Source organism: Cheilinus undulatus, linkage group 19 (genome assembly GCF_018320785.1).
Source record: "Cheilinus undulatus linkage group 19, ASM1832078v1, whole genome shotgun sequence".
Taxonomy (NCBI): domain Eukaryota; kingdom Metazoa; phylum Chordata; class Actinopteri; order Labriformes; family Labridae; genus Cheilinus; species Cheilinus undulatus.
Window position 1 is genome coordinate 5,838,645 of NC_054883.1, and position 14,401 is coordinate 5,853,045.

The 14,401-nt window shown below is 40.7% G+C and overlaps 1 protein-coding gene across 7 annotated transcripts in view; it reads left to right on the forward strand.

Annotated features, from left to right (window-relative positions):
- The window catches only part of pde7a (phosphodiesterase 7A), a 48,816-nt gene extending 36,392 nt beyond the window's left edge, over nt 1-12,424 (forward strand). For 4 of the 7 annotated variants that reach the window (XM_041814015.1, XM_041814016.1, XM_041814011.1 and 1 more), the window contains 10 exons: nt 2,882-2,971; nt 3,632-3,795; nt 3,886-3,949; nt 5,722-5,918; nt 6,148-6,279; nt 6,386-6,477; nt 6,566-6,710; nt 6,808-6,904; nt 9,745-9,825; nt 10,524-12,424. In XM_041814015.1, coding sequence (XP_041669949.1) covers nt 2,882-2,971; nt 3,632-3,795; nt 3,886-3,949; nt 5,722-5,918; nt 6,148-6,279; nt 6,386-6,477; nt 6,566-6,710; nt 6,808-6,904; nt 9,745-9,825; nt 10,524-10,801 — 1,340 coding nt within the window. In that variant the 3' untranslated portion in view covers nt 10,802-12,424. The remainder of the gene's footprint in view (nt 1-2,881; nt 2,972-3,631; nt 3,796-3,885; nt 3,950-5,721; nt 5,919-6,147; nt 6,280-6,385; nt 6,478-6,565; nt 6,711-6,807; nt 6,905-9,744; nt 9,826-10,523) is intronic. The other 3 variants (XM_041814017.1, XM_041814012.1, XM_041814014.1) reach the window with 1 other exon arrangement.
- Nucleotides 12,425-14,401: the final 1,977 nt, after the last annotated feature.

Consider the following 14,401-nt stretch of genomic DNA (forward strand, 5'->3'; position numbering starts at 1 on the left):
AAATGATGATTTTATTCATTTAGGGAAATAAAAAATCCATACCTATCTGGCTCTATGTGAAAAAGTAATTGCCCCCTGAACCTAATAACTGGCTGTGCCACCCCTTGGCAGCAATAACTGAAATCAAGTGTTTGTGATGGCTGGTGATGAGTCTTTCTCATCGCTGTGGAGGAATTTTGGCCCACTCTTCTTCACAGAATTGTTTTAACTGAGCCATACTGTCAAAGTTTGGACTTTGACTTGGCCACTCCAAAACCTTGTTTTTTTTTTTTTTTTTAAAGCCATTCAGAGGTGGACTTGGTGGTATGTTTCAGGTCGTTATCCTGCTGCATAACCCAAGAGCACTTGAGCTTGAGGTCATGAACTGAGGGCTGGACGTTGGCCTTCAGGGTTTTCTGGTAGACAGCAGAATTCATGGTTCCATCAATCACAGCAAGTGGTCCAGGTCCTGAAGCAGCAAAGGCAGCCCCAGACCATCACACTGCCACCACTATGTTTGACTGTTGGCATGATGTTCTTTTTATCAAATGCTGTGTTATTTTTACTCCAGATGTAACGGGCCACACACCTTCCAAAAAGTTCAACTTTTATCCCGTCAGTCCACAGAATATTTCTCCAAAAGTCTTGGGGATCATCATGATGTTTCTTGGCAAATGTGAGACGAGCCTTTGTTTTCTTTTTTGTCAGCAGTGGTTTTGGCCTTGGAACTCTCCCATGATGCCATTTTTACCCAGTGTCTTTCTTATGGTTGAGTCTTGAACTCTGACCTTAACTCAGGCCAGTGAGGCCTGCAGGTCTTTGGATGTGGTTCTGGGTGTTTCTTGTGACCTCCTGGATGAGTGGTCGTTGCATCCTTGGAGTCATTTTGGTTTGCCTGGGAAGGTTCACCGCTGTTCCCAGTTTTCTCCATTTGTGGATAATGGCTCTGAATCCCAAAGCCTCGGAAATGACTTTGTAACCTTTTCCAGACTGATTTCAGTCACTTTGTTTTTCATTTGTTCTTGAATTTCTTCGGATCATGGCGGGATGGTTTCTTTTTGAGATCTTGTAGCCCACTTCACTTTGTCTGACAGTTTCTATTTAAGGGATTTCTTCATTCAACAAATCTCGCGAAAGAATAGCCAATGCTTTAGCTAGTGCTTATGGGGATCCTAATAAAGAAAGAAAGAGAAAGAATTAGGCCTGGGTGTGGCCAGTGAAATTGAACCCAGCTTTTCAAGAACAGTGGTTAATCACAGTTAACTCATGATTTAACAAAGGGGGAGCAAGTATTTTTCACGGCACTGTGTATAGCACACATTTAAAAATTAAACAGATCTGCTATTGTGAAGACCAGAGGTTTGTAAAAATACTGAACCTTAGAAATACTTGAGCTCTTCAGTCATACTTTAACAGAAAGTTGTTGGGAGAAAAAGAGAGAGCGCTGTCTACATTGCACAAAAACAATGGCAGTGTCTCAGGACTAAATTGTTGCCACTGATTTTTGTACAATGTAGACACTGTGTAGTGTGCTTGCAGGTGTAGGATAGACAAAACAAAACAAAATTCCTCAATATTAGTACCAAGGAATTATTTTTTTGGCATTTTCTAGAGATGCATCAATTTTGAAATTTAAGGCCGATGCCAGCACAGATGTTTACAACAATTTGGCCAATGGCCATGTTTATGTTTTTTTTTTTTTTTTTTTTTTTTTGATAAATACTACATTTGGTTTAACATTTCTCTCGAGACACTTTACAAAGAGCACAGGTCTAGACTGTACTCTCTATTGTGGCCTTTTACTAAAGATCAGCGTTAATCACCATAAACACAGCACTAGCAGTATTTCGCCCTGTTACAGTGGCGACATAAACCTTTCCTAACTAAAGGGCAGGACTGTCAAGCAGACCAGGCTCAAGTTGAACAGCTCTCTGCCAACGCTGCACTGGGTTTGGAAAGGACAAGACGGAGGAGTAGGGGAGGAGAAAGGAGAAAGAGGAGAGGGAGAAGAGAACCAACAAAACATCAAATGAAAGACAAATTCATGGTCACTTTTTTGCCCTGTATAAAGATTCTTATTGGATTCAGCAGCTAGATACAAGAATCAAATTGATTTGAAACACTGAAATCTTCTACTCATTCATGCCATATAAATTGGCTGTTGTTTGCAAACAGGGCTACGATCAGCTGATACTAATGTAACACTGATGCATCTGTGCATCCCTAGTATTTTCTTGTATTACATATATATATATTTGTAATTTTGCACACACTTGTGATTCGCTGGTGCAGGTCCAGAGAGATTTATGAAATCCAAAGGAAAAATGTATTTTTTACAGCCCACAAACCTACATCTACAAACTAGAGATGTGCTGATTGTGAAAATTAGGGCTGATACTGACTCCCACCTCTCAGTTAAGCTGACTGCCACTATTGATACCAACATTTCTCAGTACATTTTTTAGCGTGACTTCCTCTGAGCCAACATTTTCTCTTGTGTTAAACTGTGAAATCAGATCAGAGTTTGTCCAACAGGTGACATCCTATGTAAATACTCCCCTCTTTGATTCAGCAGTTGGGTCTACTAGATGTGAGCATTAAATTGATTGGACACAAACATCTGCCTCTGACATGGGTTCATGCCACATTTGCAGGTGGCTGATGTTTGTCAACTGGGCCAGTATTCATCATTGTTAAACTCATGCTTCAGAGCATCTCAACTACAAACAGTTGTGCCCGAGATAGACAGCCAGAAGTAAAGCTAATCTTTGTTGCTCATGAGCAAAATAAATTTTTCTCTACAATCAAAAAGCTTTGTAAATACTCCCCATCTTGACACATTTAGACACCTTTCTTTGCAAGAAGCATGAATCTTGAGGAAATAAGTGTTGATTTCTTCTAGGAGATGTGAGAGTGAGAAGTCAGGTTGGATTTGAACCAGAACGAAGAAGCTCCCACCCGTACCTGTGCATCGACTTCCGAACTCTTCACAGTGAGTAGAAACTACAGCTGATTAATAGAGTTAAACTCAAGTCATAGTGTGTTCATTTCAAGACTTCCAGATGTTGGTGCACTCATTAAATACAGTTTTAAAAAGTTCTGACTTAAACTTTGATGAAATCTCTAAACATATCTGAATTAACTTTCAAATCTCAACTCAGCTCAGCTTTATGTGTATAGCACCCCTCATACATAAAAACATGCAGCTCAAAGCACTTCTCGAAGAACTGACATTCTTTCAGATTTATTGAAACTTTACCAGAAAATAGTTAGAACAGCATTGTGTGTGTGAAAGTGTGTGTGAGTGCATGTTGACATTTTGACCCAAAAGTAATCCTATCTCACGCTGACGTGTTTCCGGATTGCAGCCCCGGTTTACTTAGACACAGAGCTATTGTGTGAGTGTGCGTATGTGTGCGAGACCACTGACAAAGCATGTCTGCTGTGTGATTCCAGACGAGAGGCTTACAAGTGGGCGGCTGTGTCAGCAGCAACTGTTTGTATATCTCTGTGTCGGTGTCAGATCCCCACTGAGTTTGTGCCCAAATGATTCCGTGAGCCTAATGAGCTCATAAAATAAACACTTACCTGGAGCATTCGTGTGTTTTAAACATACTACATCTTTAGTCAACATCTGTCTGTGTCTGTGCAGCACGTCTGGGATGTGGGTCTGCGTCAGCGAGCTCTGCTCCTGAAAGGAGGGTCCACAGACTACTCAGCTTCCAGAGGTACCTGCACTCATCCCGTCTGCTGCGGGGAATCCCTCAGCAGATCCCCCTTCACCTCCTGGATGAAGACTACACTGGACAAGCGAGAGTAAGTCAACCACCTTTATATTATGTATTAAGAAAGTAACATGAGTTTTAACGTCATTAATCCCATGCTTCTGTTTCCCTTCTCTTATAGTGCATGCTGGAAAAAGTTGGAACCTGGAATTTTGACATTTTCCTCTTTGACAGGTTGACAAATGGTAGGTAAAATATGATCTGAAATAGAAGCTGTTTTAAAAGTCATTGAAAGGCAGCACTGGCAGGAGAATCAAGCATTAAACCAGCCTAAGGTGTAATGTGATGCCAATGGTGCCATCTATTGGATACAAGCCGACACAGACATTTTTATAATATGATGATTTTCTCAGTAGTTAATAATTCCCTGATAAGAGAAAAGACAATGCCCATGCTATCTAAGGCTGCTTTGCTGTCAGGGGATTGTTGTTGAGGGAACATGAAGGTCTTGTTAATGTTAACGGTCCATTTATTTCAATTAATAGCAACCTTGAGAGATAGTAATGTGGTCAAGGCACAGGATTTGTTAAAATTTGAAATTAAAACATGATTCAGACCTAAAAAGTGTGTTATTTTAGGTTTTATATGCTCACTTTACGTCTGTCTTGATATGAGCTGTGAAACTCAGTAGTTAAAATGGGAACGAGATTGTAAAGTGAAAAAAGAGAAGAGAGTGTTTTAAGATAAAAAAATTCACATAAACGATTTTGGGAAGGCAAGTAAAGGAAAAAGTAAAGTTTGGTCAGCCAAGGCCGGTTTTAAGAAGACGTTTGTCAGACAGTTAACTAAAAATGCAGACTGTTGATATGCAACAGTGTGTGATAGCACAGTTTCGTTATTTACAAAAGAAAAAAGAGAGACTTGGGAATGAGGTGTGGTCTGATGATGATGATGAGTCAGTAGGGAGAATCTTTTTTGTGCAGCAGGTTAACAGAGTCAAATAATCTTTCGCTGATTGCAACCTACACCCAGTCCCTTCATACTTGTTACCATGGGGTTTCTCCTCTCTTTATAAAGTGCAAGACATTGCATTTGCAGCTGTTATCTGGTGTTTAAGTTTTGGGGTAATGTCTGACAGGAAATGAATACAACTTTGGCAAGACGATACAAATAAGTCCCTATTTGTTTATGTTATCTCTCAGGTGAGAGACTTCTTTTGACAAATTTCCAGCAAGAACTTTTTGAACAGTCTACTCTTTTAGCAGGAAGATTTTTCAGTGGATTAAGCTCAAGCTTCCAACTAGTAATCAGTGGTATGGGGAAATTTTGAAAGTTTGCCAATGAAGCGCTTAAGTTCAGGAAATGAGAGTGCTTTTTGATAAGCTGTGAGCAACTTTCTTTATCACCTTCCAGATTATATAGCAGACAAGGGGAGACAATTACTTTTTCACACAGGACCAGATAGGTTTGGATTTTTTTTCCCTTAATAAATGAACTCATTATTTAGTAACTGCATTTTATATTTATGTGGGTTGTCTTTGTGAGATATTAAAATTGGTTTGATGATCTGAAATATTTGAATGTGATAAATATGCAAAAAAATCAGGAATCAGAAAGGGGGCAAATACTTTCTCACGGCACTGTAGACTGGCACTCCTCTTGTATCTCCCTGAATCCGTAAGGCTCTCCTCTGTGTGTTTTGATTTTAAGTTTCTTTAATTTGTTGTATTTTATTGTTGTACCTTGCCCCTCCATGTCGTGTACTTCCTGATCTATGTTTAATATTTAAACTCTTTGATGTAGAAATGCCCTTGCCATCACACGTTGTTGGGGTATTTTGCTTATCTTTGTTTTGTTGTGATAATTTTATCTGATTCTATATGCTCTGTATCTTGCTCATACCTTGCTGCTATGCATGTGTGTTGTCTTATCTGTTCAACAATCCAATGAAACGTGTAAAAAAGAGAGAGCGAGAGAGAGAGATCTACAAACGGGATCTGCTTGTCCTCTTTTACAGGAAACAGCCTGATCACCCTCACCTTCCACCTGCTGAACCAGTACGGCCTGGTTGAGCTCTTCCGGCTCGACATGGTCAAACTCTGGAGGTTCCTGGTCATGGTCCAGGAGGACTACCACAGCGACAACCCCTACCATAATGCTGTGCACGCTGCAGATGTCACACAGGCCATGTACTGCTACATGCGGGAACCCATTGTGAGTTATTCTTATGAGACAGTCTGGGCATTTGTCAGTAAAGTCTGGGGCTTCTGTTACATTATAGGTATCAGTTAAGTGAAAATCAAAAAAAACCTGATGTAAATTAATAGTTAAAAGGGATTGAAGTCAAACTGTCTGGGTGTGTTATTCTCATCTCTGTGTTCACACTGACAGGGTGGTGAAAATGTTGAAATAATTCTTAAATTCTGTCCTGCTGTGTTTGTAGCTTGCCAAGTCTCTGACCTCCTGGGACATCCTACTGGGACTGCTTGCAGCCGCCACACACGACCTGGACCATCCTGGAGTCAACCAGCCTTTCCTCATTAAGACTGACCACTATCTCTCTACACTGTATAGGGTAAAACCGCACTAAAACAGTCTGACAAGCTTCTCATGCATATACTTAAATTCAAGATGTATTATTTTATTTGATAAAAATGGTCATGCGCATGTTTCTTGTGCAGAATACCTCAGTTTTGGAAAACCACCACTGGAAGTCAGCTGTTGGCCTGCTCAGAGAGACAGGGCTGTTCTCCCATCTCCCTGCAGAGGACAGGTCAGTCCGACACTAGCAGTATGAGAAGCTGATCTTCACTCAGCATTAGACGGTTCCGATGTAACAGCACCTCTCTGCTCCCCCTCAGCTTAAACATGGAGCAGGAGTTGGGCTCCTTAATCCTGGCCACGGACATCAGCAGACAGAACGATTACCTGTCCAGGTTTCGTCTGCACTTGGACCAGGATGACCTGTGCTTAAGCAACGCTACCCACCGTCACTTCATCCTGCAGGTTCGTTACCTCTTCTGTCACACAAACACAAAAGTTGTCTGCATCTGAATAAGACTTGGAGACCTTATTTTATTTTTATTTTTCCTCTGCTGTGCAGATGGCTCTGAAGTGTGCAGACATCTGTAACCCCTGCAGACCCTGGGAGCTGAGTAAACAGTGGAGTGAGAAAGTCACTGAGGAGTTCTTCCAACAAGGTTGACCCTTTTTTATGCTGCCTCATTCTCTTTTAAGTTTATTAAGCTTTTGTTTTTGTTTTGTTTTTTAAATGCTGCCCAACTTCATATTTCTATTAATTTTCTATAAGGGTAAGCCTATCAGGAGGCAAACAAAACACACATATATTTTTCATATAACATTATATCAGCCTCACAGCAAAATTGCCTAAGTCACATTTAAAGGTTTCAGGAAAAAAAAGACATATCTCAGCAAACACATTGAATGTTTTCATTTATACTGTCAGAGTGATTTCTACCAGATGTGTGAACAAGTTCCTTAAAAAAAGAAAAACCCACAGCAAGGTCTGCATAATACACAAAAGTGACATAAAGATAATTAATTGATAGAATTGATAGAGACTTAGGCATAAGTGATTATGGACTTTAACAAGCACTCTGATTGGCTGAGGATATAGGCAATAAGGCACAATGATTCAGCAGCATGAAGAGAGTAGAGTAAGGCAGATACCACAATTTGGCAAAAAATGGCTTAGGCAGTTATGCTATGAGGCAAACAATAAATAAAAATACTTACTGATGTTTTTTACACTTGCTTTGTTTTGGGAACGTTGTGGAGGAAAATTCTGGAAACAGCCGCAGGTATTTATCATTCACAGAAACGGCTACAGCCAGTCAACATTAAATAAGATATCCTTCTACCAGGAATAGGACAGAAAGCAGACGAGTGCTTGTACACAATAATATGCAGAACTGCATTAAAGCAAATCACACAGAACTTGATGGAATTCAACAAGAACTGGAGTAGATATAGAAACAGATGGAGTTTGAGTGCAGGCAAACCACTTTACACTGACTAAATTGCATAAATACATTGGCAGCATTTATATATAATAAAAGAGGTACAGTAAAAGATGAGCTGTTGGAGGGAGAGCAGAAGTGCTGTGTGTATACGGACAGCAACAGTGCGCATACTTGCATTGGGATAGTAGAGTTTAAATGAATGAATCAAACAAAAATTAAGTCATTTGTCAACATTAGATGTAATCAACTGAAAGAAAAGTGGTATAATGACCTTTATGTGTCAAAACTTGATAGACAATCTCCTATGCAGCCTGAAAATTAAAATAAAAGTCTGATCAATTACTGGGAAATTGGGAATAGGAAAATCAAACAATTGTTCATCCACTGATCTGAACTATTATGAATGTCAGAGCTTGGTGAGTTTGATGTAATTGATGCGTCTTTATGAGACATCAAAAGAGTTTGAGAAAACATACAGTAAGTATCTGGCAACCTTTGACTGTGGATTGACCACCACTGCTCTCTTTCTGTATTCTGCATTCTGTATCGCCCAAAAGGTTTGACCCCCAAAGTCCACTTTAGCCGCGTTTCACCAGGTGGTCCGGTTTGATTGAGAATGGTTTGGTACGGTTTGGTATGCTAAACACCAAAATAGTTTGCGTTTCCACAGACACCGGCACCCTCACTTGGTGGTCAGGTTGTAAAGACATGAATGTGAAGCCACATGCAGCGCTAGTCTGCTGGTTCAGCCGCTGAATTATAGGAAGGATGAGTGACAGAAATCAGTGGGGAATAAGCAGTAAACAGCTTTATTTCAGCTACAAGTACTTAAAAAAAGAAAAATTCATCATAGTTATATAAACCACAGTCAGTACAGATCCTCGGCTGATGGAATAAGTGTACAGAAACATTTTGAGTTGTAACAGTACATTAATATGCAAATGTATCTAGTCTATAACAGTTTATTTGCCATCATACAAAAGTTAAGAGCTAAACCATGAGAATTCACCACTTTAAATAAACCAAAAGTTTAACTGGTGTTAAAATCAAACTAGATTAAGTCAGAGATCCTGGGTGCACTGATCTCGTTTTAAAATAGGCTGCAGCCCGAAGTTTTACAAACACGTCCAACAACCACAGAGCGATGTTTTTACAGGTTACCTAAAGTAAGAAGTAGATGACCAACTATCTACAATACAGAGAATCAACTGATCTACAGCTTCATATTCACAAACCTTTAATTCACATCCATCGCGGATAGACAAAGCTTATGTGAGCCTGGCTCTGCTTTAGAATCACGTCTAGATAAACATCAGGAAACTTGATTTGTGGCCATATATCAGTATCCACAGACTAGGAAACAGTTTGGATCTCTGTCGAGTCCAAATATCCCCGATTTAAGCTGATATTAGTCTGTTTTTCTCCCATTTTCGCCCACTCCTCACAGAGACTTCCGTGTTTTGCAGCCCGGAGCTGAGCAGAAGTGTCGCACGCTGACATGACGTCAGTGCAAACTCCTGTTGTTGTGTGTATAGCTCCACCTTTCTGGGACGAATAGGTCAGATTGGTACCCCTAGGGAAGGGTTCCAAAAAGTAGGACGGTACGGGTCCGTTTTTTGGGACCCTTTCCAACTTTTGCTCTGTGGAAATGCAAAAAATGGGCATCGTGCCGTATCAAACTGAACCAGAACGCTTGGTGGAAACAACCTGTTTGTTTGACTAGTGTGAGAGCTAAGTAGCTCACTGAAGCATTGTACACTTCCTCTGCCCTGGAGTGAATGGAAGAGCTTGGTTTTGGCATGAACATTACATGTACACATACATAGACCACTCCTCTTAACAATCATTCTAAACAGTGGTAAAGTGTTAAAGCGCTGTCTGACCAAACAATTTTAAAAGTGTGTGAGTGAAGTTGCCAGCATGTGTATTTCTCCAATGGTCTAACTATGTAAGACAACATGTCTTGCTAATTGCATAGTAGGATGTTATGGCGTATCCATGGCCAGGCCAGAAAGTACAGCTCAGCATACTGATCATAACTTTTTTTGCTCTTGTAGGAGACATAGAGAAGAAGCACAAACTTGAAGTAAGCCCGCTCTGTGACAGAGATGCAAACACTGTTGGAAACATTCAAATAGGTAAGCAGCTGTGTTTTACATTTGTTGTATTGAAGGTTGTGTTGGGAGTTTTTGGTTTGTGTTGATTTTGGAGACCCCTGTGGACCAAGGGGTCAACCAGTTCTTCATCTGGCTGATTATTGAGGTCAATTACAGGCATTTGGCTGATTATCTGTTGGCATTTAGATGCAGCCATCATCAATAAAGATCACTTCTTCTTTTCCTGATGCTACAATGATGCTAATTTTTTTTTTTTTTTTTTTTTTGCCTATTTTTTGATCATGCACTTTCACGTTCATAACATTAAGTGCCTTTCATTGATCATTATATATGCATATCAGCTGAGGCTGTCAGTTATCGGTTTTGCTGAGTGTCCTGTGGATGTGCATGTACATGTTTTTGGTTTGTTTTGCTTCTGTTCACAATTGTTGTTGTTTTTAGCTAAAAATCTCACCCTGTCTCTTACAAACAGTCAGTTGTGCCACTCAAGTAACTTTCTTGTTGAAACTGTAAGATACAGTCTGTTTCTACAGAGTGCTGTAGAATCAGCAGTTTCAGGCATTAGAAATATTCTATTTACATGCTGATTGTTTTTTAGCTCATAAGAAGGCATCAGCATTGATTTCAGTCTGTTTTATAACCTCTTTAAAGCTTTCATTTAAACTCACCATCCAGGCTGTAGCCCAAGGCTTTATCTTCTGTCTCCTCTCCATCCTCAGGCTTCATGACATACGTAGCCGAACCGCTGTTTGCAGAGTGGGCCCGTTTCTCCGACACACGTCTGTCCCAGACCATGCTGGGCTACATGGGTCTGAACAAGGCCAGCTGGGGAGGCCTTCAACAGGAACAAACCTCCGTCTCAGAGGAGGCAGAGCCCAGCACAGCTGGAACCAACACAGAAGAGACCACTGCCGCCATCGCCCGAAGAGACAGCAACACCACAACGGCAGGAGGAACCAGCTCCAAAGAAATACCTCAGGGAAGCAGAGAATCCTGACACTCCTCGTGGGCCCTTTCACCTCAACACTGGGGGTCGGGTGGGACGTGTGATGTGCCGCAGACTGCCGCTGCCCCACTTGATCCTAACACCTTGTTTTTGTTTTGTTGCTTTTGCCTCCCATCTTGATAAACCACTGATTTTATTTAATTTATTTAATTTTAATTCCTCTTTTTGGCATAGAGCAATACATAGATACCTCATTTGGCTACTGCTGTATTTTCTTTTATTTGCTTTGTTTTATTTATTTGTCCACTGTAGTTCTGGCATTACTGACTGAACACGCCACTTTTTTTTTCTTTTGGTGAACCTTAAGGGGAAAGTCTGAGAACTGAAGACCTTTTTCTGGTATTTTGAAGTGCCATTTGAAAACAAAGATTTGAAGAATGATCTGAACTGAATTGACCGAGACGACCGGAGTATTCAGACTTTCTACCCTCCTAAGACTTTAAGACGTGTTGCTCTCGTACTGAAGATTCTTCCTCATGTAAAAAAAAAACAACAAAAAAATGTGACAAGCCCAGTCCTTTTGCTGCCTCTTTGAAGACTGTTTACGCATCTCCCTGTTTGTTTGTTTGTTGTTTCTTTCCCTTGAACTGAACAGAATCATGTCGGCTCCACGGTTTGCCTTCAAAGCACAGATGTGAAGAACCACTCGTTTGAACTGTCATCCCACTGTCGAAGCCATGAGCAGAACCGTATTCAAACACACCAGATGCCATAATAAGTAACTCCGCCTGTGCTACGACGTGTTCTTGCACTCCTGAATAATGATGGTGTTGGATGTGCATCCACTTTCCACGACACCTTGTGAAGGTATTGTAGAAATTAGTCTTTATTTTTCCTGATGAATCTTCCAGCGCTGGTTGAACTCGGGGGAATTTTCCCACCCAGACTGGAGATCAGAAACTCGCTGCACATGCATCTAAACCTGGAACTCCACTCCACGCAACTCGACTCGCTCAGGGTTTTGCCAATCTCTTCTAAAGAGGGAGAGGAGGGGGAGGAGGTGACTGCAGCTGATGCAAGGTTGTCTGTTTTTTTATTTTTATTTTTCTCGGATCTACTGAAGGGGACTCTCCCTCTCCACAGAATGTCTCTCTCAGCCACATGCAACCTAAAGGACTGCTCGATTGATGCCTTATTACTATGCACAAACTATGCTAAGTGACCAAACCAGCTCCTGTTCCCATCAAGTGCATGGTGTGCTTGTCTTTGAATGCACTGTCCAATCCCTTTGCCTTTTTTTGTTGTGAAGAACAACTCCTAGCTGTCCTTTTCTCTTTTTTTCTCTCTCTCTTTTGTACGGAAACAAAATGGTCGAGTGACTTTGAACATTCCATTTCTTTGTGTTTGGTTTGTCTACTTTGACTCTGTATAGTGGCACAACTTGTGTTGAAACATTTTGAAAGATAACAGGTGCTTTTCTTACTTTAGCTGATTTGTATTTCGCTGTAAGTGCTGTAAGACTGTTGATAAAACTGTTTACAATTTGTTGCGACAGCCATTTTTGGGATGACTTTAAGTGTCGAGCCAGATTTTGTAAAGGCTTTGCTGTATTGACCTTTTTGATACTTGCCTGTTGCAGTTAAGATTTGAATAATAAAACCTGTTGCTGACAAACATGTCTTTGAATGTCACACAGTTAAATCACTCTTCACTGGGTTGGGAATAGCAGGATAACTTAACACATGACACGTGGCCAATGATGTCATGATTCTGTGATTGTTATTCTGCAATAACCTGACACGCCAGAAAGGCAGCCACATGTCGATGGCACGGGATAAACCCGTCAAGACAACGCCTCGTAGATCAGTCTTTATAAACAGGGGTGCCTTCTGGCATCATCAGGGTTTCCCCTCAAAGTCCTTCATTTGTAATCAAGAATTATCATGAATATATAAATCATTGGCTATACTGACAATTGCTTGCAGAAGTATTCCTACCCCTTCAACTTTTCCACATTTCAACCACAAACGTAAATATATTTTATTGGGATTTCATTTGATAGATCATCATAAAGTCGCGCATAATTATGAAGTGAAAGGAAAATTATACATGGCTTTAAAATCTTTTACAAATAAACATTTCAAAAGTGTGGTGTACAGAAGTATTCAGCCCCCTGGAGTCATACTTTGTAGAGCCACCTTTCACTGCAGTCACAGCTACAAGTCTTTTGGGTATGTCTCTACCAACTTTGCACATCTAGAGGCTGAAATTTTTGCCCATTCCTCTTTGCAAATTAGCTCAAGCTCAGTCAGAGTTGATGGAGAGCATCTGTGAACAGCAGTTTCCAAGTCTGGCCACAGAGTCTCAGTGGGATTTAGGTGTGGACTTTGACTGGGCCATTCTAACACATGAATATGCTTCAGTCTAAACCGTTCCATTGTAGCTCTGGATCTATGTTTAGGGTCGTTGTCCTGCTGGAAGGTGAACCTCCGCCCCAGTCTCAAGTCTTTTGCAGATTCTAACAGGTTTTCCTCCAAGATTACCCTGTATTTGGCTCCATCCATCTTGCCATCAACTCTGACCAGCTTCCCTGTCCCAGCTGAAGAAAAGCATCCCCACAGCATGATGCTGACACTCCCATGTTTCACGGTGGGGATGGTGTGTTCAGAGTGATGTTCAGTGTTGGTTTTCCACCACACGTAGTGCCTTGGGTTTATGCTAAAAAGTTCAATTTTGGCCTCACCTGACTAAACCACCTTCTTCCACATGTTTGGTGTGTCCTCCACATGGCTTTTGACTTTTTTCCAACAATTCTTCTTGTTACTCTTTCATAAAGGCCAGATGTGTGGCGTGCACGGCTAATAGTTGTCCTGTGGACAGGTTGTCCCACCTGAGCTGTGGATCTCTGCAGCTCCTCCAGAGTTCCCATGGGCTTCTTTGTTGCTTCTCTGATCAATGCTCTCCTTGCCCGGCCTGTAAGTTTAGGTGGACGGGTTGGTAGGTTTGTTGTTGTGCCATGCTCTTTCCGTTTAGGGATGATGGATTGAACAGTGCTCTGTGAGACGTTCAAAGCTTAGGATATTTTTTTTATAACCTAACTCTGCTTTAAACTTCTCTACAATTTTATCCCTGACCTGTCTGGTGTGTTCCTTGGTCTTCATGGTGCTGTTTGTTCACTGATGTTCTCTAAAATACATCTGAGGCCTCCACAGAACAGCTGGATTTAGACTGAGACTAGATGACACACAGGTGGACTCTATTTACTAATTAAGTGACTTCTGAGGGCACTAGATTTAATTCATGGGTATCAGACTCCAGGGGGCTGAATACTTCTGCACACCACACTTTTCAGATTTGTATTTGTAAAAGATTTTGAAAACCATGTATATTTTTCCTTCCATCACAATTATGCACCACTTTGTGTTCGTCTATCACATGAAATCCCAATAAAATATATTTACGTTTGTGGTTGTAACGTGAAGAAATGTGGAAAAGTTCAAGGGAGAATAAAAACTTTTGAAAGCCACTGTATATTTTTCCTGGCAGCAAAAGTGACAATATTTTGATTTTTATTAGCTTCACTGCATTTACTTTGACTTGGAAGTCTTAAAATCTGGGATCCATTTCTATATTTTTAAAAATTTCCTCTAT